The sequence below is a fragment of the Heterodontus francisci genome, chromosome 31 (assembly GCF_036365525.1).
Source record: "Heterodontus francisci isolate sHetFra1 chromosome 31, sHetFra1.hap1, whole genome shotgun sequence".
Classification (NCBI taxonomy): Eukaryota; Metazoa; Chordata; class Chondrichthyes; order Heterodontiformes; family Heterodontidae; genus Heterodontus; species Heterodontus francisci.
The window spans coordinates 60516728-60535391 of NC_090401.1; the positions used below are offsets into that span (position 1 = coordinate 60516728).

Here is an 18664-nt window from a genome sequence, read left to right on the forward strand (position 1 = left end):
CTGAAACAGGCCCTTCGGCCCACCGAGTCTGTGCCGAACATCAACCACCCATTTATACTAATCCTATACTAATCCCATATTCCTACCAAACATCCCCACCTGTCCCTATATTTCCCTACCACCTACCTACACTAGTGACAATTTATAATGGCCAATTTACCTATCAACCTGCAAGTCTTTTGGCTGTGAGAGGAAACCGGAGCACCCGGAGAAAACCCACGCAGACACAGGGAGAACTTGCAAACACCACACAGGCAGTACCCGGAATCGAACCCGGGTCCCTGGAGCTGTGAGGCTGCAGTGCTAACCACTGCGCCACTGTGCCGCCACATCTTCTCAACATCTACCCTGTCAAGCCCCCTCAGAATTTTGCACATTTCAATAATATCACCCTTCCTTCTTCTGAACTCTAATGAATAAAAGCCTGACCTGTTTAGCCGTTCTTGATAAGTCAACCCCTTCATCCCAGGAATCAGCCTAGTGAATCTCTTTTGAACTGCCTCCAATGCCAGTATATCCTTTCTTAAATACGGGGACCAAAACTGTACACAGTACTCCAGGTGCGGCCTCACTAACACCCTGTACAGTTGTAACAAGACTTCCCTATTTTTAAACTCCAACCCCCCTAGCAATAAAGGCCAAAATTCCATTTGCCTTCTTAATTACTTGCTGCACCTGCATGCTAACTTTGTATGTTTCAGGCACCAGAACACCCAGATCCCTCAGATGGTGAAATTTGAATTCAATCAATAAATCTGGAATGAAATGCTACCATGAAATGACTGTCGATTGTTGTAAAAACCCATCTGATTCACTAATGTCCTTTAAGGAAGGAAATCAGCTGTCATTACCTGGTCTGGCCTACACGTGACTCCAGAACCACAGCAATGTGGTTCACTCTTAAATGGCCTAGCAAGCCGCTACAAAGTCTAATAAAAGGAATGAAACCGGACAGACCACCTAGCATCGACCTAGGCACTGGAAATAATAACAGCAAACCCAGCCCTGTCAACCCTGCAAAGTCCAGCTTACTAAAAACTGGGGGCTTTTGCCAAAATTGGGAGAGCTGTCCCACAGACTAGTCTGTTCTGCAGAGTCATCAAGCAACAACCTGACATAGTCATACTCATGGAATCATACCTTGTAGACAATGTCCCAGACTTCTCCCTCACCATCCCTGGGTATGTCCTGTCCCACCGACAGGACAGACCCACCAGAAGTTGCAGCACAGTGGTATACAGGTGGGAGGGAGTTGCCCTGGGAGCCCTCAACATTGACTTCGGACCCCATGAAGTCTCATGGCATCAGGTCAAACATGGGAATGGAAATCTCCTGCTGATTACCCCTACCACCCAACCCCCTCCCCCCATCTTCAGCTGATGAATCAGTGCTTCTCCATGTTGAATACCAATTGGAAGAAGTACTGAGGTAAGCAAGGGTGCAGAATGTACTCTGGGTGGGGGAACCTCAATGTCAATCAGCAAGAGTGGCTCAGTAGCACCACTACTGAACGAGCTGGCCAAGTCCTTAAAGGACATAGCTGCTAGACTGGGTCTGTGGCAAGTGGTGAGGCAACCAAGAAGAGGGAAATAACTACTTGACCTTGTCCTCACCAAACTACCTGTTGCAGATGCAACTGTCCAGGACAGTATTGGTAGGAGTGACCGTTGCACACTCCTTGTGGAGACGATGTCCTGTCTTCACATTGAGGATACCCTCCTTTGTGTTGTGTGACACTGCCACCGTGCGAAATGGGATAGATTTCGAACAGATGTAGCAACTCAAAACTGGGCATCCATGAGGCACTGCGGGTCATCAGCAGCAGCAGAATTGTATTCAACCACAATCTGTAACCTCATGGCCTGACATATCCCTCACTCTACCATTACCATCAAGCTGGGGGACCAACCTTGGTTCAATGAAGAGTGCAGGAGGGAATGCCTGGAGCAGCACCAGGCATACCTAAAAATGAGGTGTCAGCCTGGTGAAGCTACGACCCAGGACTACTTGCGTGCTAAACAGCGGAAGTAGCATGCAATAGACAGGACTAAGCGATCCCACAACCAACGGATCAGATCTAAACTCTCAGTGTTGCCACATCCAGTCGTGAATGGTGGTTGCAATTAAACAACTATTTGGAGGAGTTGACTGCACAAGTATCCCCATCCTCAACGATGGAGGAGCCCAGCACATCAGTGCAAAAGACAAGGCTGAAGCATTTGCATCCATCTTCAGCCAGAAGTGCCGAGTGGATGATCCATCTCAGCCTCCTCCTGATGACCCCAGTATCACAGATGCCAGTCTTCAGCCAATCTGATTCACTCCATGTGATATCAAGAAATGGCTGAAGGCACTGGATACTGCAAAGGCAATGGGCCCTGACAACATTCCGGCAATAGTACTGAAAACCTGTGCTCCAGAACTAGCCGCGCCCCTAGCCAAGCTGTTCCAGTACAGCTACAGCACCGGCATCTACCCGACAATGCGGAAAATTGACCAAGTATATCCTATACACAAAAAGCAGGACAAATCCAAACCGGCCAATTACTGCCCTATCAGTCTACTCTTGATTGTCAGCAAAGTGATGGAAGGGGTCGTCGACAGAGCTATCAAGCGGCACTTGCTCAGCAATAACCAGCTCACTGACACTCAGTTTGGGTTACACCAGGACCACTCAGCTCCTGACCTCATTACAACCTTTGTCCAAAAATGGACAAAAGACATGAACTCCAGAGGTGGGGTGACAGTGACTGCCCTTGAGATGAAGGCAGTATTTGACAAAGTATAGCATCAAGGCGTCCTAGCAAAACTGGAGTCAATGGGAATCAGGGGAAAACTCTCCGTTGGTTAGAGTCATACCTCATGCATAGAAAGATGGTTGTGGTTGTTGGGGGTCAATCACCCCAGTCCAAGGACATCACTGCAGGAGTTCCTCAGGGTAGTGTCCTAGGCCCAACCGTCTTCAGCTGCTTCATCAATGACCTTTGCTCCATTACAAGGTTAGAAGTGGAGATGTTTACTGATGATTGTACAATGTTCAGTACCATTCGTGACTCCTCAGTTACTGAAACAGCCTGTGTTCAGATGCAGCAACATCCAGGCTTGGGCTGATAAGTGTAACATTTGTGTCACACACCTGCCAGGCAATGACCATCTCAAACAAGAGAGAATCTAACCATCTCCCTTGATGTTCAATGGCATTACGATTGCTGAATCCCCACCATCAACATCCTGGGGGTTGCCATTGACCAGAAACTGAACTCGACCAACCACATAAATACTGTGGCTACCAGAGCAGGTCAGAGGCTGCGAATTCTGCAGCGAATAACTCACTTCCTGTCTCCTCAATGCCTGTCCACCAACTACAAGGCACAAGTCAGGAGTGTGATGGAATACTCTCCACTTGCCTGGATGGGTGCAACTCCAACAACACTCAAGAAGCTCGACACCATCCAGAGCAAAGCATCCCGCTTGATCGGCACCCCATCCACCATCTTCAACATTCACTCCCTTCACCACCAACGCACAGTGTCAGCAGTGTGCACCATACACAAGATGCACTGCAGCAACTCACCAAGGCTCCTTAGACAGCACCTTCCAAACCCGTGACCTCTACCACCTAGAAGGACAAAGGCAGCAGATGCATGGGAACACCACCACCTGCAAGTTCCCCTCCAAGCCACACACTATTCTGACTTGGAACTATATCGCCATTCCTTCACTGTCACTGGGTCAAAATCCTTGAACTTCCTTCCTAACAGCACTGTGGGTGTATCTACACCCCAAGGACTGCAGCGATTCAAGAAAGTAGTTCACCACCACCTTCTCAAGGGCAATTACAGATGGGCAATATATGCTGGCCTAGCCAGTGATGTCCACATCCCATGAGTGAATAAAAAAAAAGGTGATGGGCACGAACACCCTCCCTGCCATCCCACCCGATTTTTTGCTCCTTCCCAACTCCTAGTCCGCTCCTGGTGAGAGGGGGCGGTGGGGCAGGGGTGTAAAATTCTGGCTATAAGGTTGATTTGTGCACTCCTTCAGTCTGGAGGGGTCTTCTAAAACAAATGTTAAACTACATTTTTGAAGCAATGTAGTGGAGCTTTTGCCTGCATCTAATCCATACTGCACCCAGTCTGGGGGTGTTTGACATTGAACACAGAATGCACAAGGTGGAAAATGTCCCATTCTCCAGAAGTGGCAGCTGACACCTTAATAAATATATGAACATACAAAAGGAGATGCAAGAAAATAGACAGACACACTGGTTCTCATCCTACCCAACAGACATGGAATCTCTTGCACTTGCTTTTGAAACGACTAGTAATGCTAATTAGTACTCCTAAAGACTAGTAATGCTAATGACTTGTAATGCTAACTCCTGGGAGTGCGTGCAGTGGGGAGGGGTTGAGGGGGCTTTGGGGAACAGGCACACGTACGGGAAGAAAAACTGTGACCAATTTTCACAGAAAACTGAAAATGCCTTCCCAACTCCAAGGCAATGAAGTAAACTGCAGGATATCATGGATACCCATGACAAATTGCTAGGCAAAAATAACTAACTTCGCTCCCTTCACCATATGCTCCAATTCAAATGACCCTCCGATATTCATTTTAAGAATCTTATCTACAAATATATTCAAACTTTTACTCATTTTAAACATCTACATTATAGCTGCCCTGTGCTGAATTTTCAGCCAAGTCAATACATTAACTCTCTAAGGCTGCCCATGTTACAAAGTGTCTTAAGTGTCTTAAGATGCTTTCTACCCTCCTATGCACCTTTTCCAGAGCCCTCAATATCCATCAACAATTAGACTCAATATTCTAAGCACAAACAAACTAAAGCCTTCTATCAACTAAGTATTATACTTTTTGTTTTCTATTTTATTGATGTAACAAGATTTATCGGAACTTTATTTGCTTTTCCTATTTCCCACTCTGTGACTTTAAACCGGCACCCATACATGGAATAGACACATCATGCATTGTTGGCCCTCTATGCACCTTTTAAGTGGAATTTTTCATTTAATAGCCTATCCATTTAGCCTATATAAAATCAGTTTACAACCTATCTCCTCATTTTTCCAACGCTTTTACACATTCCTGCATCATTCATGAATTTAATTGTGGGACTCACAATAATTGAACAGTAAAATCTCCAGCATGCAGCCCCAGTACTCCATTTGTAAACATGCCCCAATCTGAACCATTCCTCTTTATAACTGGTATCCTTACACGGTTTAAGCCAACTCCCAATCTATCCTGCTATTTCACTCATAATATCATTATATCTATTTTATTTTTCTGATGAGCATTTAAGGCATTCAAAAAATCCAGGTAGACGGTATCCATCGAACTTCTTCCATCATAATGATAAATGCAAAATACTGCGGATAATGGAAATCTGAAATAAAAACAGAAAGTGCTGGAAATACTCAGCAGATCTGGCAGCATCTGTGGAGAGAGAAACAGAGTTAATGTTTCAGGTCTGTGACCTTTCATTAGAACTTCTTCTGTCCACTGTTTCAGTAACATCCTCAAGTTAGTGAGGTATGACCTGCGCTGAGTATCCCTACATAACTGCAATAATCTGTGAGTGTTTCTTTATGACATCTTGTATAATATCTCTAATATAACTATAGTTAAGTTCACTAGTTTATAGTTCCCAGGATCCAAATTCATCCACAAAAAGGGAACAATTGGTCCTAGCTCAACTCCATTAAAAAATATTAATTGAAAGAGTTTGTTAATACGTTCATTTCCCAATAAGGTTTAATGGCACAGCAATCAAGCAAATAACATCACTTCTTCAAAAAATAAGCTGCTCCAAAAAGGCACGACTAATTCTTCCTGCAATATATTCAGGATGGGGTGACACTAGTGTGGCTGGCTTGTGTTTTGCGCTATGAAACTGTCCATTGAGTTTTATCATTAGGTACGGTTTCATGAAAGGTTACATACTGTAGCTGCCAAGCACAAAACAGTTCTAATTGCATTATCCTAATATGAATATATTGCAACAATTTCACACTAGGGAATGACTGTGACTCAAACACTCTGCCTACTGCTTATTGAAAGTAAACAAGTTACAATTGGTCAAAAACTGCATCAATCTGATTTGATCCACAAATTGTCATTAAATTGCAGATAAGCACCAGTGAAGAGAACCCCTTTTCCCCGTAATTACGGTTTGGGCTTCATTGTCATTCAATGCTAATTACAACTGGCTGGCTGTCCATTTCACAGGCTGAACGGGCCAAGAAACCCTTGGAGGAAAGACTGCAGGAAGGCATGACCCAGCTCTTTAAAATGCTGGGAGGTACACACTGATGCTGATGGAAGTAGACTAAAGGTTTAAAATTAACAAGCCTCAAGTGAGTCTACTGATTGAAAGAAACTTTCCCTGCCAGGCAATAGTTCAATACATGCAACAGATGTCCAGTAAAAACAGTTGAGGTTGTGTTGCTTAACTCTTTCCAAAAGGAGCTGGATAACTACTCAGCAAAAGCAGAACAAGTTTAGATTGAGAGAATCAAATATTCCAGTGGACACATCGGTCCTCTGCTGTTCAGGTGGGGAAATGGCAGAAGGGGGAAGACTATTGCTTGAGGGGGCAGCAGTCTATCACATCTGGTGATTCACAGACCCTCAGGAGGCAGTATCATCATCTTGGCTTCTGGGCTGCTATTGAAGTCAGGGCTATCATCAGCATAACATAGTATAGTAAACTCACTAATAAGGACTAGCTAACTTTGCAATGACTAAACATTAAAGTTGCCCAAAGCTATAGATTACCACATTCCTCAGCTCTTCTTGTAACACATATTAGAACTTGCATTTATATAATGCCTTTCAGGACCTCAGGACATCCTCAAGTGCTTTACTTTTGAAATACAGTCACTGTTGTAATGTAGGAAACAAAGTAGTCAATTTTCACACAGCAAGCTCCCACAAACAGCAATGTGATAGAGACCCGATAATCAGTTTTTCGGTGTTGGTTAAGGGATAAATATTTGCCAGAACACTGGGGAGAACTCCCCTGCTCTTGTTCACAACACTGCTAGTCTTCCAAAATTCTACAGGATAATGTCCTTTTGGAAATATTCCCTCTTCTGTTTCTTCAGCTTTCTATAATAGTGTGTACCTGTTACTTATGCTACTTAATGTTTATTTGCTTCATAAATACATCCTCAACTTTTTAGCATGCAGCGTTGGTCTGAATATGTCTAGTACCATCTATTGTTATGTGCTTATAAATACATTTAACTGGAGACCGATCCACCTTATAGCACCGTCATAAAAACAAAATCACCTAACATCTAAAAACGTAAGACAACAAAAATCAAACGGATAAAATGCTGATCTTCGAAGATTAGGAAACCCATTTGCAGTACCTGTGCTGCCATGTCAACCAGCTGGGGTAGTTTTAATATCCTTCCATCACCATCCTTTAGGAAATCAAGCAAGCTTCCTGACAAGGAAATGAGAAAATCAGCAATAACTTAGAAATTAAACTTTTGAAGCTTGATGATGCAGATCATGACTTCATTTCTTTTTACTTTATCCCTCTAGTCTGATGGTACTAATGCATTAGGTATTTGACCACTCTTTGATACTTTAGCAAGCTGATATATTGTTGCCATTTAGTCCATATTGATCTGGTTTTATGCTTTATTAATTTCTTCCTTATTTTTCTAATTAAAAGGAACAGTTTGAAAACACCCCTCATTACAACATGTTGCTTGTATGATTTCCAAAGAATCCTAGTTATGTCAGATGTTCTAATATTCCATTTGAAAGTGTTGTCACATATTAGATGTTATTAGCCTTATCACTTCTATAATAGAATGGATTTTAATGGTTTATAATCAGATGAGGCATATATGCCAAGTAAAATTAGGTATTTGACTTTATCTGCAATAATAGACTTTATACATACATATAACTACACACACACACGCACACACATGCACACAACTCATTTTCATTCTCCATATTCAAAGCTGCTGCGTTCTTTATTCAGTTTACAGTGTTTATCCTAAATGTCAGTGTTAAATCAGATCAATAGGTTTACGACTTATGCAAAGAGCCAGATTTTGCAACCAGAATTTATGAGTCAATTCCGATTGTGATTTTAACAGAACAACGTAATAAAATACAGAACATTAAACAGAAGGCAACGCGTTTTAATTTTCAACAGGTATAATTGCCCGTCATAAGACCTGAGAAAGAGATATTGTGCAGTATGAGTTTTGCAATTGTTTTCATATAGATGTGTACTGGGCATTTGAAATCTTGTACCATGATGCAGAAACGAGAGCAAGTGACCCCTTTGTGACATGAGTAGGTGGGAAATACCAGGATTTGGCAGGTTCTTCAACACTGACGGCAAAGGGATCTATTTGTCTGTAAAAATCATTCTTTCCAATCCTTAGAACAACAATTTTCAGACAGAATTGGGGTAATTTTAAAAAGAAAAAAGGAAGACTTGCATTTCTATCATGGTTTTCACTACTAATGGATGTTTCAAAGCGCTTTTCAGCCAATAAAGTACTTTTTGAGATGTCACCCCTGTTGTAATGTAGGAAACATGGCAGCCAATTTGCTCACAGCAAGGGCAGAATTTTGTTTTGAAGACAGGGGTCACGGCAGCAGGCCAGGAGGTGTGGAGAGATCCCGCCTCAGCCCTCCATCAGACCCCCAGTACTATCTCACAGCGGACAGGCATTTAACTGTCCTGAGGGGGCCCATAAAATTCAGCCCCAAGTTCCCACAAACAGCAATTTGATAATGACTAGATAATCTGTTTTAGTGATTTGATCGAGGGATAAATGGAGTGTGATGGAATACTCTCCACTTGCCTGGATGGGTGCAGCTCCAACAACACTCAAGAAGCTCGACACCATCCAGGACAAAGCAGCCCGCTTGATTGGCACACCATCTAAAAATATTCACTCCCTCCACCACCGACGCACAGTAGCAGCAGTGTGTACCATCTACAAGATGCACTGCAGCAATGCACCACGGCTCCTTAGACAGCACCTTCCAAACCCGCGACCTCTACCAACTAGAAGGACGAGGGCAGCAAATACATGGGAACACCACCACCTGCAAGTTCCCCTCCAAGTCACACACCATCCTGACTTGGAACTATATCACTGTTCCTTCACTGTCGCTGGGTCAAAATCCTGGAACTCCCTTCCTAACAGCACTGTGGGTCTACCTACCTCAAATGGACTGCAGCGGTTCAAGAAGGCAGCTCACCACCAACTTCTCAAGGGCAATTAGGGATGGGCAATAAATGCTGGCATAGCCAGTGACACCCACATCCCATGAATCAATTTTTAAAAAAAATAAATAAATAAATATTGGCCAGGACACTGAGGAGAACTCCCTTGCTCTTCTTCAAAATAGTGCCATGGAATCTTTTACATCCCCCTGAGAGGGCAGACTGGGCCTCGGTTTAACGTCTCACATGAAAGATGGCACCTCCAACAGTGCAGCACTCCCTCAGTACTGCGCTGGAGTGTTAGCTTTGATTGAACTTCTAGCAGTGGTGTAATTTGGGCAATATCAGTTCCGCTGCCCATTGTACAACCTACTCTGTCTTCTGTCTATTGAAGTTATTGGCGGCAGGTATTAAGAGCCAACTGATATAGAAGAATCATAGAATTATACAGCACAGAAGGAGGCAGCTTGGTGCATCATGCCAACCCTTTCAAAGATCTATCCAACTAGTCCTACTTTACTGCTTTTTCCCCATAATCCTGCAAATTATTCTCCTTCAAGTATTTATCCAATTCCCTTTTGGAAATTACTAGTGAATCTGCTTCCATCGTCCTTACAAGCAATGCATTCCAGTTCATAACAGCACGTTGTGTTAAAAAAAATTCTCATCTCCCCCTGTTTTTTTCCACCAATTATCTTAAATGTCTCCTGTTCTGCACTGACACCAAAAGATAAAATGACCTCCTATGAATCTATTTATTTAAAGCATTTTTCATCCTGTGCCAGTCAGAATAAACCAATTCCAAAGACAAATGCAGAGACAGCTCTGTATTTTGCTTCCGTGTACAATATTTTATGCAGTGTTAACTAAACAGCTCTATGAGTACTGCAGCATCTCTATTAGGGCAGGAGTGAATAGTTTGAGAAATTGAGAAGTCTTACTTAACTAGGTGACTCATCGTCTGTTTCCAGCTATATTTATTTTGTGGAAATATTGCTTTTTTTTTTCCATGTGCAGTTTTCAAAGTCATGTTGTATGCAGGATCAATACTAGTCATCAATTCTGGAGAAAACTATTCAGTTTCCATGAGAATAATTTTAGATACAAGTAGGTTGCAAATTGTTCATGGAGTCTTGCAATTGATTAAAATAGAGGATTTTTCTCCTTTCAATATCTTAGAATTACTTAGTGGATACAATAGCATTTTGGCTGTTACTGGAACAGTAATCCAGAGGCTGCAGACAGAAGTTCAAATCTCACCAAAGCAGTTGAATTCAGTTAATTAAATAAATCTGGAATTAAAAAAGCATCACGGTGATCATGAAACTACTGGGTTGTCATTAAAACCCATCTGGTTCAAAAATGTCCTTGAGGGGTAAAAGAAAAAGCTGCTGTCCTTTCCCAGTCTGGCTTAGATGTGACTCCAGATCCACAGCAATAACTGCCCTCTGAAACAGCCTAGCAAGCCACTCAGTTGTATGTAAGAAAGTGACTCACCACAGCCTTCTCAAGTGCAATTAGGGATGGGCAATAAATGCTGGCCTTGCCAGTGACACCCACATCTCATGAATCAATAGGAAAAATAATCAGGGTAAAGAGGACGGAGTTCATCACACTCCATAAATTCCATTAATGGATAAGAATCTGTATTTTTTCATTTTACAAGTGACATGGGGCATATATTATAGGTAAAGTGGCCTTAGCTCCCAATATTTTTAATGGTTGCCATTATAAGGCATACATAGAAATTAATGTCATTTACACAAGTAAACAGGTACTGCTCCTACTGATATGGCACAGAAGTGATGTTCATTTTCCTTTGTGTGTGTTCCTCTTTAGTCTCTGCTATTATCTGTGTTGACTGACATTCTAACATGTCTACCATGTCATTTGTGAACCTAACAATCTCCTGACTAGATTCTGTGGGATTGAACAGATGCATTACACAGACCTATTGCTGTCTGACATCCTTCCAGAAATGCTTGTACCTGAATAAATGTCATGGGATTCTTCAGTCAGCCTATTTAGTCACTTTCTGTAAATGATCAATCGACAACACTTATATAGTGCTATTTGTGAACTGGAGGAATTACGACAATAAAAAGTCAACTAACTGAACCATAAGAAAATGGACACATCCGTACCACAGACAAAATGGAGTAGCGATCAGGTGACCCCTCCTGTACAGGCAATCAACAAGCTTGTCTGCAAAGATGAAACTCATTAACTGCATGTGAATTAGCTCTGGGGAAAACCCACTGAAATTGAAAGGAGCCCATTACATGTTAGTGACTCCAACCTATAGGAATGTGACTTACAAAGGTTCTGTAAGACAGACTGACTCCACAGCCCAATCCCAGATGAATGGGTTGTAAAGTGGCACCATTGTAACTGAATGGTTCCCATCCAGACACCAAAATAGCAATGGTTTCCATATTCAGGACCATTGTGTGGTCACACCAGGGTAGAGGGCCCTGTGTCACCTGACAGAAACTCAAATATGATGGATTTTTACCTTAAAAAGGTAGTCCTCTAGAGAGAGAGGGTATATTAAGAAAAGACCACAGAAAGCCAGTTCCAGCCAAAGGCTGCGAGATCGGTCAAGCACAAGGAAGAAATCCTGCTGCTGATACTATACTTCAACTTGCTGCAGCAGAGAACTTATAAAGTGACAACTGCCTTTGGACTGAAGTTTTGACCACCAGAAATCTACAACATCTCAGCAAGTTCATGACTGCAAATATCCAGGCCTGCACCATTCAAAAGACTTCCCTTTTGAGAAGATTCAACAAGTTTCTGTGCATCTTGAACTCTTAAATCACTTCAGACTTTAACTGCATTCTTTTTTCTCTCCATCTATCCATCTTTATGTGTGCATATGTGTGTGAATGTGTGAGTGGGTGAAGCTTGCAAACAATTCTGGTTTTGCTGTTTAATAAAAAAATAACTTTCTTTTTTAAACCAACAAGAAAACCTGTCATTTCCCTGTTTATTTGACCCTAAAACACTCAGGGACTAACACACCATTTTTAACAAAACACTATTGCAATCAGTTGGGAGGTCAGAAGTGGAGATACCCACACCACTTACCACCTGTCCTTAATAGAGGCCATTTGGCCCATTGTTCCTGTGCTGGCTCTTTGAAAGATCAGTCAATCATAGTCCTAAACCTCCACTTTTTGTCTGTAAACCTGTAATTTCCTCATCCTCAAGTACCTGTCCAACTTTATTTTAAAATTTTCGATGGAATCAGCTTCCACCACCTTTTCAGGTAGAGTATTATAGATTCGGACAACTCTCTGAGTGAAAAGACTCCTCCTCATTTTCCCTCTAGATCTGATTCCAATGATTTTGAACCCATGACAGTGAGTTATTGACCTACGCGCCAGAGGGAATCGTTTTTCTCTGATCTATTCTATCCAAAACCTCTCCTCAGCTTGAAAATCTCTATTAGGTCACCTCTTATTTTTCTCTGTTCCAAGCAGAACAGTCCTAATTTTCCAGCCTTTTTTCATAAATGAAGCTCCTCGATCCTGGTAATATCCTGGTAAACCTTCTTTGCACCTTCTCTATTCCAGATTGAGATTGATAGATTTTTGAAATCTAACACGAGGGATATGGGAATTGGGATTGAGGAACAGCGATGATCTTATTAAATGGCAGAGCAGGCCTGTGCGGTATATGACCTCCTCCTGTTCCAATTTCTTAAGTTTCTTATGTTCTGATACCCTTACACCTTAATTATTGATTGAAATTATTTCTCACATTGTGGAATAAAACGTAATGTACTGCATTTTGCACAGAAAATGGGATTGGGCACAGATAACTGCACATCTACATTACTGCCTGGTTTATTAGAAACCAAATTCACAATCTTACCTAGAGGCATGATACAGTATCACGAGAGTGTATATGTGAATGATACAGTATCACGGGAGTGTATATGTGCGTGATACAGTATCACGAGAGTGTATATGTGAGCGATACAGTATCACGAGAGTGTATATGTGAGTGATACAATATCACGAGAGTGTATATGTGAGTGATACAGTATCACGGGAGTGTATATGTGCGTGATACAGTATCACGGGAGTGTATATGTGCGTGATACAGTATCACGAGAGTGTATATGTGAGCGATACAGTATCACGAGAGTGTATATGTGAGCGATACAGTATCATGAGAGTGTATATGTGAGCGATACAGTATCATGAGAGTGTATATGTGAGTGATACAGTATCACGGGGGTGTATATGTGAGCGATACAGTATCATGAGAGTGTATATGTGAGTGATACAGTATCACGGGGGTGTATACATGTTCTCGCCCTCTTCTTCCCTTTTACATTGAAAACAACAATGGAAAACAGTTGCCACAGTAAAGTCACTTTTGGTGGTAATCTCACACGTTGGGCTGGATCTTGTTGTCCCCCCAACGTTGTGATCCGTGGTGGGGTGGGGGTACCTGAAGATTGGTCCGGAGGAAGCCCGCCATGGACCTCGATGTCCGGACAGATTAAATGGACTTAACTTCAATCTTCCCGGCTCGCTGCGATCTTCAGCATGGTGGCCGGCACTCCCGTGCCTTTCATTCCCATCCGGGGAAAGATGGCATGACACTGGTGGGGAGGGGGAGGAGTTAATATTTTTTGTGGGTGGCGGGAAGACGGGGTCAAATAAACTTAATGGGTGTAGGGGATGAACTCTAAACTTTGTGCAGTCTGGGGTGGAAGGTCACATTTAAAAGGTAAGTGGTATGTGGGGGGGGGGGGGAGAAGGGCAAATAATTAATGTAAATGTTATTGGGGGATTTATTTATTGTATATTTTTTGGGGGCATACCTTTTTAAAAATTTAAATGATCCGGCAGGAATGGCTGCTCTTTAAAAATGGCACCAGCGCCTGAGCACAGGCAGCTGACGCCATTGCTGGGGAGGGGCAGCCCACCCCCTCCATGTGATTGGGGGTGCAGGCTGCCCCGGCTATTTAAATGAGACACCACGCGGGAGATCGCGGCGGCTCTTCAGCATGTGGCCCGCGCGAGCAGGCCGCCATTTCTTGAGCTTGCCGCCGAGATCAGCGGCTGGCTCTTAAAATCCAGCCCTGTGAACGGAGTGGAAACTCCAGGCAAAAATGCCTGGCTTGAGTATCAAGAGACCTCGCACACCAAGTTCCAAATCAGCAGAAGATCTACTGTTTCGCAGCTGGCATTAAACAGGGTGTTTGAAATTGACTCAAAATCTTACATTTGTACTTATTCAACAATTTTTGTAACTGGTATGTAAATCTAATTAAAGGTAAAGATTACACGATTTGAAAAGATAAATCCAATGTCTGTCTGAAGAGTTGCAAAGTGGATCTTCAGAGTTTCCAATATTCAAACTATTTTTGGGAGGTGTTTTGAATGACCCGATCCGCCTAAAAATCAGTGTTTTACAAATTGCTGCAGTTACATTTTCCCAGCTGCATGGATTTACCTGATAATTTTTCCTGAGATTTAACATTGATCTATAAGATTAGTGATTCAAGTATATCAGATGTTTCTGTGGTGAATAACAATTGTATCTGGATCCAATTCATTCACTGGATACAATGAGAAATATATTTCTGAGGAAAACACTACTCATATACCTGAGAAAAGATAAATCCTAGTAAGTACACGGGTGTAACTGTTGATACTGAGCTCGTGTGTGTTAAAGAGGATTAATACATTACTGGTGATGCTTGTGAGAAAAAAGTCCAATTTCTATAGCTGATATAATTGAGACACTGGCCCGGGGAGCAATTTGTAACCTATCTGACCTCCACCTGGGGCCCTTGATCAATGTGCTACTGATGTGTGTCGGGCCTGTATCCAATTTGAACTGAAATATCAGTAAAAAAGCCAAAGAATGCTATTGGGAGGTCTGACGGTTCAGCCATTTGTAGAGCAACTGAAAAGATCCATTATAATAGAACTATATTTTGGTTTCTTTGTGTATCAACTTGCCACTTGTTAAACACCTGTTTAACTTCACTCTGAATTACTGAGAATAATACTTCAGCAAGACACTGCTCGAGATATCAGTCCTCAACAAAATGGGGGTGACCAACAATATACTAGAAAACTAAGCTGCTCCCCTCACTCTAATGCATGCCACCTGACATCAGTTAAGTAAATCGATTAGTTCTTTGAGACGCCATATCCTGTAATCCAGTCTAATGCTTCTTCCGTGGTTAGCGTACAACTTGACCTGCTTCGCATCATGCACACACTATAGATAACATACCAATTAACATTGAAAGGTACACAAGCCAAACAGTATCAAATGTAAGTGAGATGCTAACTTTATGCACTATCTACTATAGATGCTGCTGGAAGGACAGGGATTTCGAGGAGCATTTCCTGCAAATGACATATTTTAAACAACTGATGATATAAAAGATAAAAACTCGACTGCTAGAAAGGCTACTTTACCTTGAGTCATGAATTCTGTGACAATGTAGATGGGTTCCTCAGACACCACTGCATACAGCTGAACCAATTTGTCATGTCTGAGCCTCTTCATTATTTGGGCTTCCTCAAGAAAAGCCTCAGGTGACATGGTGCCAGGTTTCAGAGTCTTCACTGCAACCTTAGTCGTGCCGTTCCATGTACCTAAAGCCAGCCAGTGGAAAGAACACCAACAAAACCAAATCATCCACAAAGAACTATTGACATTAGACACAATGCGAAATGATGGAGGGACATGAGGACATTAATGTGAAGGAATGATCTGTCATGCATCTATTACTAGAATGTGAAACTGGAAAACGCATTAACCCTCTCCTATTGAAATATTCATTATACTGTCCAATTTTACTCAGTTAGATTTCACTAATCCAACTAATTAAAGCCTGGAATTGATGCTGTTTAAAATAAATGTGCTACTGTCTCCAGAGAGAGAGAAAAGAGCTTGGCAGCATGTGATCCAGCTGATTTTAACTTCCTGTAGGGCAGGTTGGGTTAGATTTGTCCCTTAATCAACGCCTTTGTTACCTCTAGACTTCACTATTGCAACATGCTCCTGACCCACCTCCCATCTTCCATACTCTATAAACTTGAGCTCATCCAAAACTCTACTGCCTGTGTCCTAACTCGCACCAAGTCCCATTCACCCATCACCCCCTGTGCTCGCTGACCTACATTAACTCCCAGTTAAGCAACACCTCAATTTTAAATTTTTCATCCGTATTTTCAAATCCCTCCATGTCCTCATCCCTCCCTATCTCTGTAATCTCCTCCAGCCCACGACCCTCCGACATATCTGAGCTCATCTAATTCTGGCCTCCTTAGCATCTCTGTTGTTGAAATTGATCCAGCATTGGCAGCTGCACCTTCAGCTGCCAAGGCCCTAAGCTTGGACATTCCTTCCCTAAATGTTGCTGCCTCACTAAAACTTTTTCCTCCTTTAAGACACCCCTGAAAACCTACCTTTTTGACCAACCTTTTGATCATCTGCCCTAATGTGATTTGATGTCAAATTCTGATTTACAACACTCTTGTGAAGCGCCCTGAGATGTTGTACTATATTAAAGGTGCTATATAAACCAAAGTAGTTGTTGTAAAGTTCAGATGGTCATCACTTGTGGCACAATTTCAAGGCCTAGGATTTTAAAATCAGTGGAATTTGCTCTTGCTAAATCTGAAAGTCAGTGGATGTTTTAGATCCTGCTTTTAGCTGCTGTGATTACTTTATAGAAAGCTAAGTTTAGGGAAAGTTGGAAAGGACAATTAATCCTTCATATTAAATATACTTTTAAAAGCTCATCTTACTGTGAAATTGCAGTAGTAACTGTAAAATGGGAGTTGGAAAAAATTAGACTTTTAAGGATTTACATATAATAAAGATAAAAGGAAGATCCTTCTGCTATAAAGAGGTTTTTCTGGAATTAGATTATAAACTGCATCTTTTATAATTGAGAGGATGTTGTTTTCCCTTTGCTCAATCTGTAATGTTGAGGTGGTTGGGAATTAAAACATTTCATACAATAGCCAAAGTATAAGCAACTTCCACCTTTACTATCAAGAAAAAATAAATTTTTACCCTTCAAAAGCACCTGTGTTAATTTGTTTCATATTAATGACATCTTGCAATGTCATTGTAAATCCAGAGGGACCTTTACTGTGTAACTGCCACGGAATAAAAATGAGTTCTCTTCAGTGCAGGTAAAAATTACCACAATTCTGAAATGCACCTTAAGACGATACTTAGAGTCAAACTCTTTGCCCTAATGTATCCTTATGTGGCTCGGTGTCAAATGGTTTTGATAATGCACCTATGAAGTGACTTGGGATGTTTGTCTATGTTAAAGGTAACATGGTCTTTGTTGTTGGGAATGACCATCTTCATATGGTTCATGTGGCTGGAAACTGGATCAGCAGTAAATTATTTGATTTTGAATCCCAAACATCCCACACATAGAAATGTGTTTCTTAATTTTCAGAGTGTTAGCATCCCATGATAGTTTAATGGATAAATCTGTCATTAGCTTTAGTTTGGTGTTAAGTCATAAAGACCAGTGTAATACTAGGTTTGATTCCTGGTTTGTGTTGAGCTTACAAATCTCAGTGGAAGCAATGGCTTGGCTACGACATTGGCCTCAGTGGACAAGTTAGGGAAGGGAAAATTCAGTTCCTGATCACTATCCAGTGACCCCCATAGGAGGTTGCTAGTGGATGTTGGGTAGGGGTGGGATTGCTCAGCTGCCATGGCGTCTATGGTCAGGCAGTCAGCTGACTCTCTCTGGGTGGGAAAGCAGAGAGCTGCTAATTCTTGTGAAATCATATCCACCATGTACCAGTCCATTCAAGGGAGGAGCAGAGTAAATTTCCAGATTAAGTAAAAATAAGTCCAGTCCACTGTTTGTGGTTGTAAATATTATTAACCATGCCATGTGCATGATTTATTGAGAGACAATGAGGTTAGAATTCATTTAGGATTCATGAGGTGAATCTTGTATGAAGATAAACTACAAATTAGTTTAATCCTGCCAATTTAGACTACATTTAAAAACAGAAATGTCAAAAATCAGCTTATGAATAATGAATTGTTCTATAATCTATATACGCAGAGAAATTTTTTAATCTCTTGCAATTGATAGTACATTGTAAAACTGCAATTAAAATTTACTACTTTTAAGCCATTTTAGGGGCAATTGTATTACATACGAAACCAAAATTATCCTTTATTTAAAGCTCTAGAGGGTAAATATTTTATGCTCAAACCTTAGCATTTAAATAAATGTCACATTCTGTTGGTTAAGATGCATCAATCTCAGAATATTTACATTATCTCAGGCTCTTTGGTTATTAGTTTCAGGGAACTGTTACACTCTGTTCCTTGTGTCTTTATAAACTAGTAATTTGAGTAAATGGTTTGGATACTTCAAGATACTTTTTTTGGGCTAAAATG

At 41.6% G+C, this 18664-nt stretch overlaps 1 protein-coding gene across 12 annotated transcripts in view; it reads right to left on the reverse strand.

Annotated features, from left to right (window-relative positions):
- yrk (Yes-related kinase) overlaps window positions 1-18664 on the reverse strand; it is a 334423-nt gene that overhangs the window by 15698 nt on the left and 300061 nt on the right. For all 12 annotated transcript variants that reach the window (XM_068011741.1, XM_068011737.1, XM_068011738.1 and 9 more), the window contains 2 exons: window positions 15688-15867; window positions 7398-7474 (listed from right to left, as the gene is read on the reverse strand). In XM_068011741.1, the coding sequence (XP_067867842.1) occupies window positions 7398-7474; window positions 15688-15867 (257 nt within the window). The remainder of the gene's footprint in view (window positions 1-7397; window positions 7475-15687; window positions 15868-18664) is intronic.